General features: G+C 38.5%; 1 protein-coding gene across 1 annotated transcript in view; it reads right to left on the reverse strand.

Moving 5' to 3' along the window:
* Pde11a (phosphodiesterase 11A) overlaps positions 1 to 23704 on the reverse strand; it is a 456708-nt gene that overhangs the window by 385700 nt on the left and 47304 nt on the right. The window contains exon 2 of the mRNA XM_008855328.2: positions 8065 to 8223. Coding sequence (XP_008853550.1) covers positions 8065 to 8223 — 159 coding nt within the window. The remainder of the gene's footprint in view (positions 1 to 8064; positions 8224 to 23704) is intronic.

Below are 23704 nucleotides of genomic sequence, written 5' to 3' on the forward strand. Positions count from 1 at the left end.
ATTTGTTATTATTTATTATTGTATGTGTATGTTTATGAGCATGCTCATGCCATGACATGAATGTGGAAGCCAGAGGGCAACTTTATGGGACTGGTTCTCTCCTTCCACCTTTACATAAATTCAGGATTACAGACACCCATATGGTTCTGACCAGAGGGTGTCAGAATATTTTCCATCAGACTGTCAATCTACTTGGATAACAAGCCTCTGAAATCCAGCCTTCAGTATATAGGCATCATCCTTTTTGTCTAATTATATTAATAATTTTTAAATCCTTGACTATTTGACCATCATATATATTTTCAATAAATAATCAAAATTCAACTGCAATCATTTTTAAAAGCTGAACTGTAAAATATTAAGGGAAAACTATAACTCCTCTTAAAATAATCCTACTGAGGTCTGAGATGACTGAATTTGACTTAAGCCTTGAAAGAAAAGCAAAGAAGAGAATTCCCTGCAGTTCAACGAGAGGATAAGCAAAGGTGAGGGACCCAAGACTCAAGATAAAAGGGCAAAGTGGAGCAGTTTCAACTGAGTGTTAGCCCTAAACTGCACCCTGGTGGGCACACTTGCCTTCTTACTCCAAAAGGAGATTCTGTCTAAGGCAGAGAGTACAGCCAGGAGTCCACAGCAGTACTTCTCCAACAGAGAAAGAAATCTGCACTTTACTCTGAGTTCTGACAGGTATGTATTTGGAAATAGCTTTCTCGAAAATCTTGGTTATTTCAGAATCTCTCAATTAGATACAATCCAGTGAATCCACAGACAGACCATGGATGTATTGGTCACTGATGCTCTGACAGCGCTTATCCGGACCCTGGGTAATCACCATTAATTGGCTAATAGTGTCATGACTAGATTACTGTTTAAATGTAGATAAAATATTAACAAGTTACAGGATTTGATCCAAATTTTTCACTGGACTAAGATATTACTGATCAAATACAACTTGAAATCACTAGCCATCTGCCAGGACACTTGAACCCTTTTTTGCTAAATGCCGATATATAATTATAATTTTATTACAACAGGTTCAGAGAGCTTAGCTGGGTTGTAGGCAGAAAGGGAAAAATACTGAGATGGGTGCACAAGGGGTGTTTCTGACCATCTGTGGACTCACTTCTCTTTTAGTATTTAAGCATCTTGAAGACAATGGAGTATTCACAGAAAACTCATAAGCTCATCTCACAGTTGTAGTCTACCCATGTAGAGAGCAAGAGTTTTCAAAAATAAGTATTTGGTGTTTTTGTTTTGCTTTATGGTTGTTGTTGGATTTTTTGTTTTTGTTTTTGTGGTGTTTTATTTTATTTTGTTTTGTTTTGTTTGAGACAGGATCTCCCTGTAGCCCCAGCTGGCCTGGAACTTGCTATGTAGACCAAACTGACCTTGATATAATAAGATCTGCCTGCCTCTGCCTCCTGAGTGTTGGGATTAAAGGCATGAACCTCTAAGCCTAACTAAAAATAAATAGAAAATGTTCTGAAGATCACAGAAGCAATGCATCTATCTTTACTCCTAGTAAGTTGCCTTATCAAACTGACTAGTTTGGGAGTTGGCTAATTTGATAGAACTACAGCTTGTAGCCATGCCTAAAGATATTCAAATTAAAAAGAAATCAATCCTATGCCAGTCAAACCCCATATAAGTAACTCATGTGTGAATTGTATTCATTTTGCTAGGATTACCAAATTATCACTCTTTCAGCATAACATTTGCATATTCAACACCCTCCCACCCCTCATCACAGTGCACTTGATACCTTTTATACCTTTGACATCTCCTAGCATCTAAATAACATCTTCATGAGCAATAACAGTTCAGAAATGTAAGGCCAAGGGCTTATGAAATCCTCCCCATTATCTGGCTGAGTCTCAAGCCTGTTTCTGGTTGCAAACTCCAGCCTCTGCAAATACTCGTTAGCGCCATCCGGGCACCCTCCTCAACGCCAGTTGGCAGGGCAGCAGCACCAGTAACAAGTTCTGGAAGGTAGCCAGTCTCTAGCAGCTGAGCTCAATTGGCGGCATCCCAGTTCCAAAGGGTGTCAGAACGTGTCAGCATGAAGAAAGTGCTAAGATAGCTGAAAGCTCTGAATTATGAGCTGCAGGGAGGTGGTCAATGGCTAAGAGGATAATGTTATCCCCATAACATTAACCAAAGCAGGACTTCAGACCATGACTGCCATACATCAGCTGTTGGGAAGTAACTGCAATAGACATGCCATGCTTTGTGCAATGTGGTCACAAGAGATGACACCTGCATAGCTTGGGAGGGTAGAGAGGAGTCTTACTATCCTTTCCCAATTTTCATGCTGGTGAGCCCAATCATCTTAATAGATCACCAAGGTTTACTCCTCATCAAGTCTCATTATTTTATTCTGCAAAAATAATATCTTGCTTTACTCCTTTTGAACAACAAAATAATCATTAATTGGATATAGGGACTCTAGTCACACCACCTAAATCAATTAGGCAAAAAAAAAAAGCAACATTTGCTTGAAACCTATCAAGTGAACAAAAAATTCCAATCATTCCTTCTGCACTGCCTGTGTTAAGTGCACCTCCAACATTAATTACCCCAAACCAGCAACTTCTCAGTACGTATGTAGCTAGAATGACTAATGTATGTACATAGGAGTATAATCCACACAAAATTCTCACCACTGTTGATAAAATTGTTGCAAATTATCCAAGACTTTTAAAGAACATGATGATGTTAAAGTTACTGAAAGGAAAGCTTCCAGCAGAGGCTAAATGACCATCTGCCCAGTGACGATCCCTGTCCCAGATGAGGGCAGGTGCCAGAAGAGAAAGGAATATTTTTCCAGGTTCTCCCAATGGTTACTGCATGATACCACATAGCCATCGAATCACAGACATAGAACTTTCAAGAAACAAAATATAATCCTATTCACTGTTACATTAAGTACATGAATAGCCCTAAATAAATATGATACATTTAATTTTAATGTCTCTCACAGAATTTGTTGGCTTCCATACTGCAAAATATTTTCCTGTTATACTATATGTAACCTGCACTCTTTAAGATACAGATCATATTATGCTAATTGTGCAATACATTCATCACCACCCATCTGAGTGATGGTGTGGCAGGGGAGGCTTATTCATCAGTGAGATTGCCCTAAACCTTTTACATCTATTATCTGTTTCACTCCTCACAGCAGCTCTGTGATGATGGCTATGAGGCTCAGAGGGCCTGGGCAACTTGCTCAAGGCCACTCAGCTAAGGAGCAAAGACTGGAGCCTGTCGTGGAGGCATTCTGACTCAGAGCCTCTTACCCAGCGCTCAGGAGACTCCTTTTGTTTCCTTGTGGGCAACCAGGCAAGTACTGGTGTTGCTGGACTTTAGCCTCCGAATACAACAGGATGTTGCCTAAGTCTTTCTGGAAGAGCAAGTAAAACTAACTTGAGATTTAAGATGTTAATTGAACAAAGTCAGTATGGGCATGCCTACACAGGGATTGTGGTGAGTTCTGACAACACAGGAGACTGTCAAATTTGGCTCACCCTTAAGACTCAGTAATTTCAGTCAATGGCGTATGGCCCGAGGGAATAACAAGAAAGCAAACAAAGTGCCAGGCATAGTGACACACACCTCTAATTCCAGCACTCAGGAGGCAGAAGCAGGCAGATCTTTGTGAGACTGAGGCTAGCCTGGGCTACAAAGTGAGTTCCAGCCCAGCTAAGCTACATGGAAACCCTGTCTCAAAAAACAACCAAAACAAAAAGAAAAAAGAAGTGTGTTCAGATGGTCACTCAACTTGCTTATAACATACACTCATAACGTACAGTCTTCAAAAGCTGGAACTTTATGACATCAGGATATATAATCATATTACACTAAATATACAACAAATTTACCAAGACCCAGAGTATATTAGTGAAAACTGGAAACAGCCCCAATTTCTAGTCATGAGACAAAGACATAGCAATGAAAGCTCTGCAGAAAAAAAAATGTATAAAACTTTATAATCATCCTAAACGGAAAATGTAGACTACATTTACATGTAGACACATATTTAAGAAAGAAATTTATGTTTAAAAAAATAGGATGCAAGGCTAGGCATGGTGGCCTACACCTGTAATTTCAGCACTCAAGAGGCAGATGCAGGAGGCTTGCTGTAAGTTCAGGACCAGCCTGGTCAACACAGTGAGTTTCAGACCAGCCAAAGCTATATAGTAAGACCCTATCTCAAAAATTAAAAAGAAGTAGGATACAAATTGGTATAAAGATAATCTTAAAGAATGAAGTAAAACAACAGTATACCTTAATAATAATACAAGAAAATTATACACTTCTAATGAAGTATGTCCCTCTCATTGTTGAGACCCAGCACCAGAGGAGTTCTTGGCGCATAGACTATGTTTAATAAAAACATTTTGTTTAATAAAAACAGAAGCAATCTACTCAGATATTGCTACAAGGAAGTTAGCCACTGTCACCTGAATTTGACTCAATGAGGGAGGAGCCCGTATGCTCCCTGGTGAAAAAAAGAAGAGTTTAGATTTGCTTTGATTTGAGGTTGTTGGCATGAGAAAGCTGAAGGCCCACTAATGCAAAGCATGTTGGGTAATTAACTCAGGGAGCCATTGGCTTTTTCTCCTTGGCCCTGAGTTGACAAAGGACTGGATGGGGTGTTGGCTAGTTATTGACCAGAGCCTGACTGCTTTGAGTTCACTGCTGCTGAGATTGTCCTAAGGGTTTTCCCAGGCTGGCTGCCAAAGAGGGGGGTCTGACTTATGTCATCATGAATGGTCTGTTCCTAGTTATATGTTGGATCTCTTACTGTATGTTCCAGACTTATAACAAAAGATATAACTGAAGAACAGTCAGATGAAAGAGGTGCAAGGCCTGATGGAAGGGGACAGAGCTTACATTTGCTCTGGTTGCACCTCCTTCCAGGCATCTCTATGAATTCAGCAACCTGAAAATTCCACTGAATAAAACCTATGGACTTAAAGCTACACAGAGCTAATTTTCCACTGAGTCCTGTGTAAATCTCATACTTATTACTGTGCTGTCAGTAAAAGCGAGTCTTTCATGAAGACCTCCAACTTCTTTGCCTGTGTCCTCTCATGTAATGCCCCTCTGGCCCCATGCCATAAGTGCCACCCAGCCATGGAAGCATGGAATTTCGAAGCACACAGACATCATCTGTGAAGCCGTAATGCTACATTGTCCTTCCTCATTTGGAAGAAGCGTTTAGATCATGTTCTCTATTAACCATTTCTAGAATTTGTTTTCTGCTTTTCCTCCTCGCCACTCCCATTGGATTTGCAATACGTAGAACCTTTGCAAAAAAAAAAAAAAAAAACAGTAACTTGACCCAGAAGTTGTTAACATAGAATACTTTCTACCTGTGTCACTTACATGAACACAATCTACTAACCTCAACTCAAAAAGCTTCTCCCAGGAAGTAAAAGTACAGTGGGGCTTTTATAAGACAAACTGGAAGATAAATACTACTATGGGTTCATGAGATAATTGCAGAAAGGAGAAAATAACTTTTGGAACAAGGAAATAGGATTGACACTAAGAAATAAACTACCTGAGAATAAATGACAAATAAGAAAGAAAAATTTTAAATCCTTAGGGAAAACGTTAGACATAAAAGTTATATTTTTACACTTGCATGGTGTCTTGCATTTCACAAAAAATCTGTTATTATGATCTTATCTAATTCTCATGCCATACAGTGGTAGTTATTATGGCAGACAGATAAGGAAGTTGAGGAAGATTCTGTGACTTTCCAAAGGCAGCTGCTTGTCATCAGCCAAACTGGGTTCAAGTAAAGCTCCATTCTCAATAGAGTAAAGCACTGATGCTGTTCAAGAAAGGTATGAAGTCCCAAGCAAGCCTTCCCTTTAACTCATGCAATGCTCCCAAAGCCCTGTTTTGTGAGTATAAATCCCCTGGGAGGAGTCTAGACTGCAAACCTAACACAAATTAATCAAAGGAGAAAATGGAATGTATAATGGGATCCTTAAATGAAGGAGGCAAAGAAGAGGCAGAACAATCATATGTGTATAATTAAATATGTGCATAATTAAATATATATGTATAATTTGTTTGGGGCAGGCCATGGCTTGTTACATTCTGAAAGACACAAAACCTAAATCCTATCTAAATCCTTAAAAGAGTCATATTAGCTCAGGATTCTATCAACTATGATACAAAATAAAATAAAATTTTTGTCTAAAAATTCCATAAACATATTTTTATTAATTAAATTTGTTCTTTGACAATTTTACACATGTATATAATATATATTGATTACTCACACTCTCTTCTTGTCTACCTCCCACTCCTGTCTAACCACCCCTTTCCCTACAGATCTATTGTTCACATTAATATGTTTGTTTTGTTTTGTGACCCACTGAGTTTAACCAGGGCCTTCTGTGTGACCATGGGTTTGGAGTTATCCATTGGAGCCTGATGGGCTCAAAAGTGGGTACACAACTGAAGACAGAAACTTCTCCTTTCCAAGAATCAATCAATAGCTGATAGTTCAGATGTATGGGGTGAGGTAGCATAACTCTGTCCCCTATCCATGACTGACTGTTAACAGGGCCAGTCTTGGGCATGCGAGTAAGCTCAGCTGCTGTGAGTTCATGATTGCAATGGGCATGTGGGGGCCTAGAGGATGGCATTTCACAGCTGTCTCCCCATCTTCCAGCACTTACATTCTTTAGCACTCCCTGAACCTTAGAAGGGGTGGGATAAATATCATGTTTAGGGCTGAGCCCTCGACATCATGTATTCTTAGCATCTTGGGTACCTATGAATCTCTGAATTCACCACCCTTCACTACAAACAGAACTTTCTAAAGGTTCTTTCTGTCTCAAATGGTTCTGTCAATGGAAACTTATTCTTACTTCAGAGATCAAATGTTATCTCCTCCAAGATTTCCCTTTGGAATCCTCCTGTCTCTAGACACTCAACATGTCTTAGAACAGCCTATTGTCTTCTGCCTCATGTAGCTCCATAGATGACACAAAATATGTGGGATTTACCTTTCTTCCTCCTATGACCCCAATCCATGTGCCTCATATGCTGTTCTTACAGAATTGGTAAGAAACCATGTAAGGTCCTGTTGTGCTCTATGAGCTTATAAACTTTTACAGGGATTTGAGCTCTTTCAATTCTACCATAGAAACAACCTCAATGAAGGACTAACTTCATTTAAAACTCTGCTTGTTTCCCTATAATCAAATTTTATGTTGACTTTCTGTACCAGTACATTTGCATTAATTTAATGCATTAATAATTATCACTGGCAAATAGCAAACCTTTATCCCAAAGGTTAAATTATTAAGTATTTTTCAATCAAATAGGAATATACCACTCATCAAACTTAAGCAAACTATCTTAAGATTTGCTTAACTTCAAGTATTACAAATGTTCAACCAGATTCTATTTAATATGATGATAAGAGCCTCAAAGCCAGAACCTCAGTTTTTTGAAGAGTTTCAGTACAAGCTGGCAATAAACTTAAAATCTCAGGACAAAAAGTACAACATTTCTATAGAGGTCAGCTGCTCTTCAGAGACAAAAATAATGTTCTTTTTATTAGTGATTTGGAATAACAATGAAATAGTATTTATTTTATTTCTGTTTTACATAAGAACTAACATAAATTCTTTGTTATAGTTATAAAAATACAAGAAAAAAATGCTGAGTTTTTGAAACATAGTAATCTTCCTATATTTTCTGCCTTCCCTTGGGCCATATATAGTAGTGCTGTGAGCCTCAATTTAAAAACTTACTTACAAGAAAGATAAAGACCAGGCAATAACAAGCATATGACTGAGACTTGTAATGAAAAGCAAGCTTTAAAAAATGAAGCGATTACTTTCAATTATTCCACATTCTGTGAAATGAAAAACAACTCCCATTACATTTTTGTAGTGCATGAAAAGAGGAAAAATCTCTTTGATCCATGAATAGGCCAATCCAAGAGCTATTCACACAATTCCCGCCCTTTCAGGGAGAGAAGCAATCAACGAAAGGAAAGTACAAGTCAGGCAAGACATAAAACCTTACTTTTTCATCATCTTCAGTAAATGGAGCACCCTCAGGAATCTTATTTATCGCTTGGGCCACACCGATAATCTCACCATCGCTGCTTCTGATAGGCATGCACAAGAGTGACTTTGTCTTGTATCCAGTTAGCTTGTCAATTTCATCATTGAATCTTCTATCCTAAAAATAAGACAAAGAAAGCACTCACTGAAGGAACAAGGAGGTCAGGGAAGACAAAGTACAAATCCACAGATGATACCATATCACTGAAACCCCCCGCCGCACTTTTATTCTCAATAATGGATTCAACTTCATGTTTAAACCACCAGTAGAACATGTGTGAGAAATCCTCACCATAACTGTTAGTCATGCTAAATGAAGGGGAAGGGGCAAGTGTTCTAAAGGAATTCCATGGTGTGCTGCTCAATAAAATATATTATTTGACAAAGATAGCTGGATATGAAATATCATATGAGGAAACCATGTAGCAAATATATAGATATGAAATTGCAAAGACATTCAGAAAAAGTGCTTTATTTCTTATTATCATGTGAAAATATAATATATGAGTCCATTGTGATATTTCCAAATGCCCCCAAAAAGGGGTGAGGGGGAAGATAAATGCCAGCTAAAAAATGTATAGTAATTAATCAGTAATTATATTAATTATATTAATTACTAATTAATTATCTTTTGGTAACTACCAATATAACAATGGTCACATCAAGGGTCAACCATGAATGCCAAGACCATTAAGGAAGCAGGATATTCACATGGTCTTCAGAAGCCATTCCAAAGATTCTTTATCAATTCTAATGATAATAAGTATCCTAGAATGAAGAGAATGAGTCAAAATAATATCAGTGTATCCTGAGATGATGCCATAAGAAGGATATGTCTCTCCAAGGACCTGCTCTTGTCAAATGGGTAGCACAAATCAGTCAGAAAAAGAAGACAGGGGTTCAAGGCTGGAGAGATGGCTCAGTGGTTAAGAGCACTAACTGCTTTTGCAGAGGACCCAGGCTCTGGTCCCAACACCCATGTTAGGCAGTTCACAACTGCCTATAACTCCAGCTCCAGGGGATCTGACACCTCTGGCCTCCACAGGTAACTACACACATACACACACACATACACACACACACATACACACACAATTAAAAATAACAAATCTTTTAAAAAGTTTTTAACAAGAAAGAAACAGGGGGTGGGGGAATGGCTCAGCTGGTAAAGTGTTCACAGTGCAAACAGGGGGCCTGAGTTCAATCCCAGCACCCACATAAACATCCAGGCACAGCAGTTTCTGTCTGTAATCCCAGTGCTGTGGAGGCAGAAATAAGTGGATCCCTAGAAAGACACAAGAGGTTGACTTCTGGCTTCCACACACAGGTGCACACACAGGTACACACATGCACACACACCTGCACACACTTGCACAAACACATATTCACAGGTAGGAAGGAAGGGAGGGAAGGAGGGAGGGAGGGAAAAGGAAAAGCAGATTAGCAGTTATTCCATAAGAAGATAAGAAACCTGAGCTGGATCCTTCAAAAAATGTTAACATTGTAAGAAATTTGTTGAAAACTTTTAGAGAGTAAAGAGACAGCTCAGTGGCTAAGAGTGCTGACTGCTCTTGCAGAGGACCGGGTTTCAGTTCCCAGCACCCACCAAGTGGCTAACAAGCATTTATAACTCCAGTTCCAGGGGATATGACACTCTTCTTTGGTCTATGGGCATTGCACACATGAGTGCATTTACATATATGTGGGTAAAATATTCATACACATAAAATAAAAATAAATTTTTTTTAAAAAAAAAACGTTTTAACAAAAATTTTTTAAGCAGTGGGATCTGTAAAGAGACCTGAAATCCAAAGATAATCTATGACTTTTCACTGGATCTTTTGGAGGAGAAAGTTAGGTGATGACATAATGTTAGGTCATATCATTATGTTAATGTCAATGCTCTTGATACAATAGTGCTGTTGCAATTATATAAGAGAATATCATTATTTTAAGATATACATGCTAGAATATTTGGAAGGAAATGTCATAATACTTTCAAATTATAAATAAGAAAGGAGGGAAGAAAGTCAGGAAAAAAGGAAGGAAAGAAGGAAGGGAAGACTTCTTAATCTTCCACAATTATGTGTTAAAACAGGTTTAAAACACACACACAAAAAAAAAAAACCATATTTCTGCCTAAGACCAACTGGAGCTATTGATTTTTTTCAAGGGTTTAAGGAGGCTGGCCCTGACAAGGTGAACATCTCAAGACCAACCACTGCAACTGGTACAAGTTGGCCCTCTGACTAGGTATATGACATCTCCAGTATCAAAGTGAGCATGCAACTAAACTCTGAGCAGCACACTTACCTGTGATAATTATATAAACCTTCGCTAAGGAATCTCTATGCATCAGTCTGTGTCTAGGAGACACAGCAGGAAGCAAAAGCAGCAGCTTTGCCTCACAAACATTCAAGCCAGTGGGCCAGGCAGACAGCATCATCATCCATCATACTGAGCGATACCAAGGAAATGGACAAAGTGCAGAAGAGGGGCAAAAGATGCTGAAAAAAAAAAAAACTTTTTCAAGAAGCTGGGAAAGTGCTTGGGAAGGTCCTCAAAGAGGAAAAAAAATTCACCAATTTCCAAAGACTTCGAAATCAAGGTGATAGAGTATATGAAAATAAAAGAGGGAAGCAGAGAGCTGATGGTACCAAGTCTTACAGGCCTGAGAGGAAGTTCTGTTTAATTCCATGTGGAATGTAGAAACCAAAGAAGACACTGAAACAGAAGAATGCCACGATTCACTGTGTAGCACTTCGTGTTCTCTGAAGTTATCTTACTAGTGTACTTGTTCTCATCCTTACGTATAAGCACTCGAACAGCAGGAATTTTGTCTGTCTTATTTACTTCATCTTGGCATATTATAAGGAATCGATAATATTTTTCAAATAATTTAATTTTGGGAGTGTACTGTAACTATTCAAAATATAGAGAAGTTGCTAAGACCTTAAGGTGTCGCCTTTCACTCTTCGGGAGAAGACTTAGAGATGCTTTTGCACATGTACAGAAGAAAGGCACAAATATCCACTGCAACTTTTTGATTTGATAACATACTATGTTATCAGTGGTGTGAATTAGAGCAACTTGTATCAATATGAGCAAACAAAAACATATGGTGTTAATGGAAACAAGCAAGATGCAATTTGATGCCATGTATATAATATAACAAATATTTAATGACTATACTAAGTATCACTTATAAATTCAAATATGGGGCAAAACTATAAAAGTATGCATGAGAATAATAAACACTAAGTGTATATTAGTTGGTATCTGAAGAGAATGGGAAAATAGCAACAGAAATGGGGACAGAGTGGCTTCAATGTCAACAATGAAGTTTTCCTTCTTTACAAAAACAACTGAGGAGTGAGTCTCTGTTGAGAAAGTGGCCTCTGGGTGTACAAGGAGGTGAATGCGTGTTGATTTGGAATTCCACTGGGCTACCCTGACCCTGTCTCAGCATTCCTCCAAGGCCAGTCTACCCTGAAATGGTGTGGACTCTAGGGCATATGCAGCCACCCAGCCTCCAGATGGCTCCAAGGCTGTTTTCCCCCAGGCACTGCTGAAAAGGTTGTCAGAGTTTTGCTTTTGGGAACCTGCATCGCCCTGATGATTTCTTTTCTTCTCAATTAATTCCACTGCTTTTATTATTTTTTTCTATGACATATGGGACTTGTTTTACTTTTATGTGTTTAATCACTTTATTCAATTTTTAATCAGCATGCAAAATAAACAGGTTTCCTTATAGTATTTCCATGCATACTAAGTTTGGGCTAGGGAGACACACACACACACACACACACACACACACACACACACACACACACGTGTGCGCGCTCTGTCATGGAGTCCTCCCTGGTTGCCATTCTAATGCTCCATTCTCTCTTCACTGGGTCTTGGGACAAGTTATTCTCGTGTCCAGGGTGAGCACAGTGCAAAGCTGCCAGGAAGCCCTTTTGACACTCCTGCAAGTAATCTTTGCTGGGCTTTGTTCTTTCAGCTGCTATGATGTAGGCATCTGCAAAGCTCCTGCTACACAGTGGAAACTCCGACCTGTCTAATTTAGAATCTTAAAGACTGATTGTGCATCTCTTTGCTGCAGTTGAGGGTAAGAGAAAACACCAGATCAGTTCCACTATTGAGACAAACTTTTTCCTAATCACACAGTTATTGTCATAATTTAATCTTTGAGGCAAACTTTGACATCAGTTGTATCCAAGAAATTCTGAGAATGAATTCCATATTGTGGTGAGTTACTGAAATTATTGAAATGGCAAAACTAACTCCCATTTTTTTCTAGCTGACTTTTGCTTTTTGCCCAGCCATTCCCACTGCAGTCAGCCAGGCAGAACGTCTCACGCAACGTCCAGGTAGTGTCAGAGAATACATTGTTTCTAATGCATTCTCTGGGAAACTTACTATAGCTACGTAGCATGCCCAGGTAGCATGTCAAGGTAGTAACCCAGCTATACCTGCATCCCTATGGACCCCATTGTTTCTACAATTCTGGGAAACTTGCGTTTTCCTGATCAAAACTTTTTGGTAACTGAAAACCTCTTTGTCAATTGACCTGCCCCTTGTCTGGTGTAACTATGGTGATCTGATGTAACTATGGTTTTCGGCTTTTCCCCTGCCATGATATAATTGTGGTTTTGAAGATCTATAAACCCTGTTCTGCTTCTCCTCAGTGTCAAGAGTTCTTTGGGGCATTAGTCCCCTCTCTGCCTGGCTACTAATAAAGGACTCCTAATTCCATCAGTATGTGGTGTTCCTCTGTGCCTCTCGCTCAGCATTACATTATCTACTCGCTTCTCATAAGAGTCACAGAGCAACTAAACATTACAGTGAGCTTTTGCTTTTTCATTTGCCAATCTCTTAAGGATTCAATTTTATTACTACACTGTATGACCAAACATCTCCTATATTTATTCTGGTAATGAAGGGCAAAGGGAAAGACTGTTAATTCATAAGTAAAACTTTGCATAAGCTTATACAGTGTTTAATTTTTGAAAGCTCTTTCCTATGCCCAGTGATATCAACTACTGCTGACTACATGTCATAGAGAAACTTTAAAGTAGAAAATGCTGCCATTCACATTACTAATTTCTGACTTGAATATAAAGAAGCTCTGTTTAGGAAATGAGTCCCTCTTGTAGATCTATCAAAATGGAAAAGTTCTATTTAGAGAAGTCCTCTTATAAATCTATCAAAATATAAAAATTCTAAACTGAGACTTCATCTTCAAATTTATTTATTACTTCCATGAATAGCAGATATATTGTTAAACGTTGCTATATTTCCACTATGATGTTAAAAGTGACACTATGGTTCATGAAAACACTTTAAATTAAATGCTGTGTACTAAAAATGTATTCCACGTGCTTGTGGGGGAAAACGTGAAGCAAATATAGTCCATGTCAGAGTTTCAGAAATATAGATTATCTAATCTTCTTTAGACCTTTAAACGCACTTTTAAAACTTCAGACTACTCTTTAAAATTAAGAATTTTTTTGGATTTGCTACAGAATTGGACTAGCAACTGTTAGGAAATGTTCAGATGAGGCATGAAGATGATCTGGTTAAGGGAGGGCAAGGAAAGTAAGCAGAAGACATATTAGGAGCTGAATCTATGGTGCTTCTTGGTGGGCTAGTTGGAGAATGAAAAATAAAGAAAAAATGAGCATCAGGTTTTAATTTGAGAAATGTATAAATGAAAATGCCATTTGCTGGCCTGGGAGACTGAGGTGAAGGGGAAGTCTACATATGAAGAGAAAAGAAAGGTGACAAATCAATGCACTGAACAAGGTGTGGTGTGTCATCTGCTCCCTAAATCAGTGGTTCTGCATTGAGTGCACGTGAGAAAGCTTTCAAAATGACCAATACCTGCATTCCAACCATCCTAAATTGAATCAATCAGTCTAGACATTGGTATATAGTTCTTACATAAGAACTATTATCTTAAATAACAAAGAGTGACATCCAAAGATTCATTGATGGGGAATTCCTAAAACCTGGAGTAGAAAAGCAGAGCGGCATACTGCACATCACTGGCGTGGACTGTGATGAGCTGGACTTGAAGTCTACCTGGAATAGACCTTTCCTGTCTACCCTGACCTTTGTGATAATCTGCATCTCTGGAGAAGTTTCTTTTCTTCCAAAGTTCAACTCTAAGTAAACCAGCCACCAAGTTTAGCACATACCCACCTCCAAAATTTCCAAAGGCCACTACAACAATAGACACTGGAACATTTCAGTGTGACAATGAATTAGAAACTTGCTAGAAACCCTCCTCATCAGTCAACCATCTCTAGTCCCACCTGGTAACCTTGGGAGAAAAAATAGTCAAATTGATGTGTATAGTAAACATTAATCTTCCCCTTTATCAGCCACAGGATTTATTCCATTGTCACATTGGTTTTAAAATAATGCATCTGAAGTCATGTTTGTTCATGTCTTCACCACACTACTTTTAGGATAATTCTCACAAATTAACTCATTGTAACCAAGTTAACCTTGTCTAATGGGAGGTCAGAGGAGATGGCGCAATTGCACACTTTCCTAATACATATCTCTAGATTAAGTTTCCAATTTACAAATATTGTGGAAGTTGAGCACAAAATTGAGTTATAAATTAATTTTATTACAAAAAGAAAAGTTAGAAAAATGACTAGAGAAACATACAACTCTGACATTATACACAAAAGAAAGTTTAATAATAGATAACATTAGAAATAGATTTCACCAACTAATGACACAGAGAAAATCTTGCAAAGAAAGTGAGCTGCTCAAGCTGATACCCAAAGGATCAGTGAGAATTACTCTCCAGGAGATTAAAAGTGGGGCACGCTGAAGTACTCCAAGAAGAGGGAATAGTATATCTAAAGCCCAGGGAAATAAAAGCTGATCAGTTGGAAGAAGAAAAAGAAACTGAAGATGGATCTAATGGGAAGAGTCAGAGATGGAGCAGAAAAGATCAGCTGGAAGTTCATGAAGAGGACCAGGGGACCAAGTAAACAGGTTTAAAACTGAGAATTTAGGGCTGGGGAGGTAGTTCAGTTGGTAATGGCTTCTTGCATAGCACAAGGATGTGAGTTCAGTCTCCAGAATCCATGTAGACAAAAAGAGCAGGGCATGGTGGCATGAGCTTAAAATCCTAGCACTGGGGAGATAGAAGCAGGCAGGTCTTTTTAGTTCCCTGGCCAGGCAGCCTAGCTTTAACTGATTTGGTGATTTCCCAGCCAATAAAACACCCTGTATCAAAAAACAAGATGGATAGCTCCCAAAGAGCAATACTTAAGATTGACATCTGGCCTCCACACCCACATGTACCCCTCTCACATGCACATGATTACACGCGCACATGCACACATGCACGAGAATTTATCCTAAAGCAATGGGCAGTACAATAGAGGGTTTTAAGAAGGTTGGTGGTAACATGATTGAGTCTTCATTTTGGAGCCTGTTTTAGCTACATTTAAAGAGTGAATTAGTGATTCAGGTGAGAGATCTGTGGACTAGAATAGTAGGTAATGGTATAAGAGTGGTAGAAAATGGACTGACTTGAAACATATTTAGAGCATAGAATCACTAGAAAATTATTGAGTGATTTGATGAAACACTGTCCAAGATAAGTCAAAACCTCCTCCATATTTCTGCTGTGGAATTTAATTGGGTAGCGGAGAGATTTGTTGAGTAAGGAACATGTTCTCAGGTTGGGAATGTGAGTTTCATTGCAAGTATTTTGAGGTTTAGTTGACCATGGGTCATTCATATGGTGGTGATGCCCTTAAAACATGTGTGTGTTTGTGTGTGTGTGTGTGTGTGTGTGTGTATTCTTTTGGTTAAAGGAGCTTGGAAAAATAGGTAAAGATTTCTTAGGTAAGTGTGAGAACTTTGCCTAATATATTTTAATCTAAACATCTCTAGAACCCTGCCACATTCATAGGCAAATCTTTGCAGAAAGACAAATGTGGAGGAAGCTGGACCAGCACCAAGGAAGCCCATGCCCCATTACACTGGGTTTCTTGGTTTCTAAAAATGGAAACTTGAATAGGAAACCAACAAATGCCTCTGTATCTCTAGTGAAATAGCACAAGGAGAACGGTACTTAATTTTTATTCCTCTCTCTGAAGAGAAAAGAAGAAATGATCTGTAACAAGAGCAACTTCTAATAAATTAGGTAAGCGTTTCTTTAATAAGGTTGTTAAAATCTGGAATGAGTTTCTTATGATTGTGGTACACACTTCTCGCTTCAAGTGTTTTTATGTCATAATATTTTTCTTACCAGATATTTTAGTATAACAACTCTTGATAAGTGCAGAGATCTTCTAAGTGCCTTTTGGGCAGATCTATTTTTGTGTATGTGATACTCAGCTACGGTTTTTCTTTAATTTAATTTTATTTTTTAATTTTACGTGTATGCATGTATTGCCTGCATGTAGGTAAGTGCACCTGTGTTGTGCAATGCCTGCGGAGGTCAGAAGAGGCTGTCGGATCCCCTGGGACTGGAGTTACAGACAGTTGCTAGCTGCAATGTGGGTGCTGGGATTAGAATCTGGGTCTTCTGCAAGAACAACCAGTGTTCTTAACTACTGAGCCATCTCTCCAGCTTTGGTTTTTAAGATTTAAAAAGACAAAGTCAAAAGGCCAAAACTAATTTTTACTTTTCAGCAAAGAACTGAACTTTGCCTCCCACCTAAAGAAGAGGAGTCAGATTTCTGACCTAAGATCTTATAATTGCAGCCTTCTACAAGTTCTTCAGTTGAATGTGGTACTACAGTACATCCAGGAAACAGGTTCCTACCCTCATGATCCACTCTGGCTGTGGAAACTCGACTTCTGCAGTCTAAGCTTACATGTCCTTGAGGAGAGAGCTCTGTTCATTATACTAGAGCATCCCTACCAGTCCTCCAAAGACAGGTTTTTAAAGACACATAAAAAGGCTGTTACTTAAGTGGGAAAACCATGATGGAGGGGTGAGACAATGAGAGAGATAAACAATGCATAGCTAGTTTTGAAAACCAGAGGGAACCCTATAACTCCTACAACCTACTGACAAATTATACATAGCAGATCAAGAAATATATGTCTAGGTAAGGTTTATCTGAGAACAACTGGTCTTTGCCCAAGATTTATCTACATGACACACAGTAATTAAAAGTACCAGACTGGTGGAACTAACCTTCTTGGGTGTTTAACAGACCCACTTTGAGGCCTATAATAATTTGGTCAGAGGGACATAAAGGACACTTTTTGCTCCTTGCCCTCCTAGGTTGACTAGATCCAGGGGACTATGAGCATCTCTCAAAATGTCCTATAATGGTGGTGGGTCACCTGTCCTCTTGATCAAGGAGGCCGAGGAGACCCCACCAGATGGACTTGAACCAGTGTCCAGTCTACAAAGAGGAGGGTCAACACAGAGGAATTATTTCCTCCATGCTTCCAAGCAAAGCCAACCATAGTCAAGAAGGACCTTTGACTTATCTTCACCTAGGCGGACTGGTAAAAGAAAGGAGCCAGGGGTTCCTCCCAAGCCCATGTGACCCCTGAGGAACAGATCCTCAAACGACCTTAAGAGTAAAAATAAATTGGTTTATCTGGACCAACTGTATGGCCTTAATCACCCAAAAGGAAAGTATAACCAAAGATTAAAGGGGCCAATATAATTTCTTAAGAGTCCATATGCATAGCTAAAGGCTACATAACAAGCAACAATACCAGAAAGGAGATACCTTCTTTTGAGTTGTTGGCCAGGGTGGCCAAAGGGACTCCCAGATAGTAACCCAGCATAGAACTAGGAAAATGAACAGCAGACCCCAATCTTATCTAAAGGAATATTGACAACTGATTGCTGCTAGATGAGGAACAGCTGGCCTTCCTAAAACAAAGACCTCTAGATAGGCTGACTAGATTCACCAGAAGGGCAAGTAGTGGGGAATGGCTGTGGGGGGCCGACAACACAGCAGACAGTAGCAGGTATATCAGAGTATAAGGGCTCTAGTTGGGGGAGGGGCTATGGGAGGGTGCTATCTGGGAAGTGGGTGTATAGTGAATGAGATGGTTTGAGATGTTCTGTGTGATATACACACACAAAAAAAAAATCAACAAATTTTTTAAATGTATTATATTTGAGGAAGAAGCATGGAAATTTACGTCATGCTAATTAGTAGAGGTGATAAACAATACCATTGAAATCTGCCAGATGACAGACATACACAGGTGCCAAGGATCCAAGTGCAACCAATTATGACTAGGAATAATCAGATACATACAAATTAGAGATGCAAGCACCAACATCTCAGTGTTAGTAGCAAAAACAATGAGTCTGTCTGCAAGGAACAATATATTCTCAAATGAAATGGAGATCTTTTTTAAAGGTTAAAAAACTCATTCAATTTTATGTCTTACAGGGCTTATACTGAGTTCAATATTGTATAACTCTGTTAACTCCTGTAGTGAAATGCTTCTAATCATGTAGTTATTAAAAATTTTTAAAAGCATGATTTAAAAAAATAATTCTTCAAAAGGATAAAAATTTGCTCCTTAATAATTAGTAGATGTGAAAAACATTATCATTGAAATCTACCTGATGACTTTATATCCATGCTCAGATGCCAAGGAGCTCAGGAAATAACAGACTGTGACTAGTAATAATCAGATATATAGAGATTAGAAACCCATGTGCAAACATCTTAATGTCAATTGCATTAAAATGTTTTCTGCACGAAACTCTGTATTTTAATAATGAAATGGAGATCTTTTCTAAAGGTTTAAACCTCATTTAATTTTATGTCTTATATGGTTTATACTGAGTACAATATTGTATAACTGTAATAATTCAACTGTTAACCTAAAAATGTACAGCCAATTTTGTAAGAGATGCAGCCTAGCTCAGAAAATTGTTATTGAATATATCAATGCTGATGTAATGAAATGCTTCTTCTAAGTATGTGGTTATTAAATAAACAATTTTTTTTAAAGGCTGTTACAGTTTGAATATGAACTGCCCCCACAGGCTCATGTGTTGAATGTATGGTTCCCCAACTGGTGGTGCCATTTGGGGAGACTATGGAACTTTAGGAAGTATGGTCTATTGAAGAAAGTAGGCCACTTGGGACAAGTTTTTGAAGGTTGTACCTGTTCCTCAGTTCCTTCCTTGTACTCAGCTTCCTGTATACCATGTAGTGAAGAAGCTCTTGCTCTGTGCCACATTCTTTAGCCACCATGATGTTCTGTCTCACCTCAGGCCCAGAATCAACAGAGCCAAGGATTGTGGGCTAAAAACTCTAATTGTAATCCAAACTATGTCTTTCCTCTTTTAAGTCATTTTGTCAGATATTTTGTCACAGAGGAGAGAAAAGTAAAAGAGTACAAAGGTTTAAAAAGCAAAAGAGCAAACATTCTTTGTTCCCATTTTCTGAGAGAAACTACCCAAGGCTTCTCTCAGTAGGAGCCAGAGTAAGGAAGGTCTTAGATTCATGGCAAAGGTGGGTAACCCAAGAGCTCTTATTTGCCTTTGTTTAACTTTTGGGTCTCTATCCTCAACAATTTGTAGTAAAAATTTTCCCATGCTTGTGATTAAGCCAAGAGTAAGTCTTAACCAATATGTATACTATAAAGATGATTTAAAAAGCAAATCTCAACTCCCCATTTCACTTCAAATCCAAGATGCTCAAACTTGTCAACCCTAGCAGTATCTACGTGATGCTGCTTCTGCTTTCAGAACAAGCAGATGAGGAAGCCTGTAATTTCAAAATGCCTATTAATTCCATGATGCTTTCAAACGAACGTAACTCTGAATAACTGTGCCCATCCATTATAGATCATGCAAGCATGTATGATGCATGGTGTTTTGTCACTCTATAGACACTTTAAGTGTGCATCATAAAACAGTCCCTGGCAACCCTTGCTAACAATGGAATCCCCTGGGAATCATTAAGAAACTAATGTCTTAGCTCCACCCAGAGCAAGTAGATCTTAATTGGTGGTGGGGATATACAGAGAATGTGACTTTCTGATGTGACTAAATTAGAGGGTTGCTTTAATCCAAGGTCTGAAGGAAATTGATTATAAATAATATTTTAGAGTTTTCAGGACAAGTTCATTAGTTTTATAGTTTATTTTCCTTCTGTTTTTCTTGAAGGCATAATTAACTGAGAAAAAGAATACATATATATATATGTATTAATCCAAACTATGTCTGGATATTATATATTCTTGTGACTAAATTAGAGGGTTGCTTTAATCCAAGGTCTGAAGGAAATTGATTATAAATAATATTTTAGAGTTTTCAGGACAAGTTCATTAGTTTTATAGTTTATTTTCCTTCTGTTTTTCTTGAAGGCATAATTAACTGAGAAAAAGAATACATATATATATATGTATTAATCCAAACTATGTCTGGATATTATATATTCTTTAACAAAGCATAAAATGAATAATCTGCTGAAAACTCCAATCAATAGATTACCAAACTCCCTGAGACTCAAGAGAAAATTGTTTTTAATGAGTTCATCAATTAGTAGCAGTCATTTAAGTCTAAGTCACAAAAGCATCTCCTTACAGTTATACTTTTCAGAAGATACTTGAGACTAATTAAGCACTTGAAATTTTTGACTAGTCTTTCTTTAATGATTAGAAATGTACTATTTTGCCTTTCTCCATAGAAAGACCAACTAATTGTTCTGAATTGATGGAAAGCTTGAGATTATACCACATAAAAACAAAGACACAGCATATGCTAACTAGAACACTAATGCTTTGGGCCTCCTAATTAGGCTCTTGCTGAGAAAAATTACAAAACTGGCATTGTTGTTCTTAGCACATATTTACAGAGCGTCATTACAGTAAAAAAAAATTGTCACTGCATTCTTTCACAAATAACATGTAGAGTTCTGAATAGTAAAATCTTATTAACAACTACTGTTGATTTTAGAAACTTCACTCTTTTCAGACCTGATAGGCATAGTAAATGTGGGGCTATTTGTACATGTAGAGGTCAGCCCCATCTGACAGATATAAAATGAGCTTACTTTTATTTAAGTCTTCCAAATTGAATTAGAGGTTAGCAGACACCATAAAAGATTTTAATATGAGGTTTTGAAATCAGTCATGGTTGCCACATGTTGTTTGGGAGAGTACCCTCCCTTTAACTCTGCTAAAGCCAGCATTATTTGCTGATCCTATTTCTCTTCCTTCTGTACTTAGTTGGCACTTTTGATCCTGTCCTGTTGTCATTTATTACTTATCTTTCCCACAATAAATACCTCTCAGAGAGAAAAAAAAACATGTGAAAATGGGAAAAATCACTGCCCAGCTGTAAGCAAAGTTCAGTGAGGTAGCAAAAAGGAAGAGGATAAACTCTTAAGCTTCTTTAATGGAGTCCACAGATGTCTACCATAGATGTATTGTCAGTGTGCAAACATACTGTACATAGAATTACATGCCACCATGTGCTCTTTAAGCTTTATTGTAGGAAATTAAAATATCTGTGAAAAGCCCAGTTCCTGAAGACAAAGCTACAGGAAGGGTCAACTAGGAAGACCTCACCTTTCTTCCTATCACATTGGGAACTTCAAGAACTGCAATAAATCAGGATAGTGAGGCTGAAAGATAGAGCTAGAAAGGCCCAAGAAGTCTACAGATATGACAAGTGAATGGTCAGCACAGAGCTAGGGTTCAGCTGCTAGACAAACAGTCAGGGTATTTGGAGAAGGGTATTTGGAGAAAGCTATGATCCAGACAGTAATGCATGAAAAGCCAGGTTGGGGTCAGGAGGAATCTACTCATTTAAACCAAAGAAGGGCCAACTCCAGTAGAGTACTTTGAAAAAAGTACTCCAACTCCAGTAGAGTACTTTTTTTAAAAATTTTTTATTTAATATTTTTATTTTATATGTATGCATGTATTGCGTGCATGTAGGTAAGTGCACCCATGTTGAGCAATGCCCACAGAGGACAGAAGAGGCTGTCAGATCCCCCTTGAACTGGAGTTACAGACAGTTGTTAGCTGCCATGTGGGTGCTGGGATTCGAACCTGGGTCTTCTGCAAGAACAACCAATGTTCTTAACTGCTGAGCCATCTCTCCAGCCCCTGAAACCCTTTTTACTATGACCCATCGAGACAACTTGAAAAGTGGCCTCTAAATGGAATAGATTAACAGTTATCTTACCAAGCTCCTGACTTTTCTCACGTTCATTCCAAATTACTATACAGTTCTTAGTATCATGTATTTTAATTGCATTTTAAGTTTTATTGTTAGTATGTATGTTACTATTTCTGCTTAAGAAAAATTAACATTAAAAGGTCATTTCTAAGCCAGGTATGGTGGCATACCCTTTTAATTCTTTTATGCCTTTAATGAGAGGCAGAGACAGGTGGCTCTCTGTGAGTTCAAGGCCAGCCTGGTCTACACACCAAGTTCCAGGCCTGCTGGGGTTGCTGGAGCTACAAGGAAACCACTGTGTCTTAAAAAAAAAAAAAGTATTTCTAGTGGTTAACAAGGAAACTCACAAACTGGTCAAAGTGCAGAGAATAAGTGACTGTGGAATGCTCAGTCACAAATGGCACATCTGTGTCACATCTCCTACACCCAAGGCTCAGAGCTATCACAGAAGAGGCCGAAAAATGGTAAGAGCCAAGGTTCAGAAGGACTGGAGTGAAACAGTCTCCTGGACAGGACAGGACTGCTGAACTCATGAACTCACCGCAGCTGTGGTTGTCTGCACAAGACCTGCACAAGATCAATCCAGTCAATATTCTAGCATAAAGTGGGAAGGAGCTCATGAGCCTCCCCCCCCACCCCTAACTTAAAAACTATGAACAGTTCTTCTAGGAAAGGGAGAGTCAGTTTTCTTTAGGCATGTATAGCTCCTGGTAGGTCCACCGCTCTCCAGAGGATGACCCACATCCAAGAGTATACTGGCAATACAAATTGGTATCAATTGGCATCAAGAAGATATGAAGTTGGGGGGTGGGGTGGGTCTGAGAAGAGTTGGGGTGAGTATTATCAAAATACAGTTATAGAACTCTCAAAAATTACTTGAAATATTTTAAGTAACTTCTTTATGCTTTTCAAAACTCGGAAACATTTTTTTCTTCCTTTATTTATTTATTTTTATAGGGCTTTTGGCTACTCTAACATTCCCCCCTCTGAAGCAGTAACCCTAAAATCTTTTAAGGATTAGATAAAAGCTCCCAAATATTTTCGACATTTTTGGCCTTTGGAACAGAGTATGTTGCTAAGAGGCCCAAGGATATTTTGACTTTTAGCCAAGAAACTGGCTACTTTTCTTTGGGGTCTTTTTACCCTAACTGCCTAGCCAATTCCTACCTCCTATTCTTATCACACCATCCTCTGAAGGGGTTACCCAAATTGCCAGTAGGGAATTGGGACGCAGACCTCTCTGGCTTCTTCCATGCTGAACAGGGACACAGGGTGAGGCAACTGGAGTACCCCTTCAGTGGGTCTATCTAAAAGACTCCCAAATTGCATAACTCTTATCTCTAAGGGGAAAAGTCCTCGAATCCTGAATAAGAGATGTGGAGAAATAAAGGCAAGAGTAATTAGCATTACAAGTTCTAGACAGGGAACT

Source organism: Nannospalax galili, unplaced genomic scaffold, assembly GCF_000622305.1.
Source record: "Nannospalax galili isolate Female #2095 unplaced genomic scaffold, S.galili_v1.0 scaffold346, whole genome shotgun sequence".
Classification (NCBI taxonomy): Eukaryota; Metazoa; Chordata; class Mammalia; order Rodentia; family Spalacidae; genus Nannospalax; species Nannospalax galili.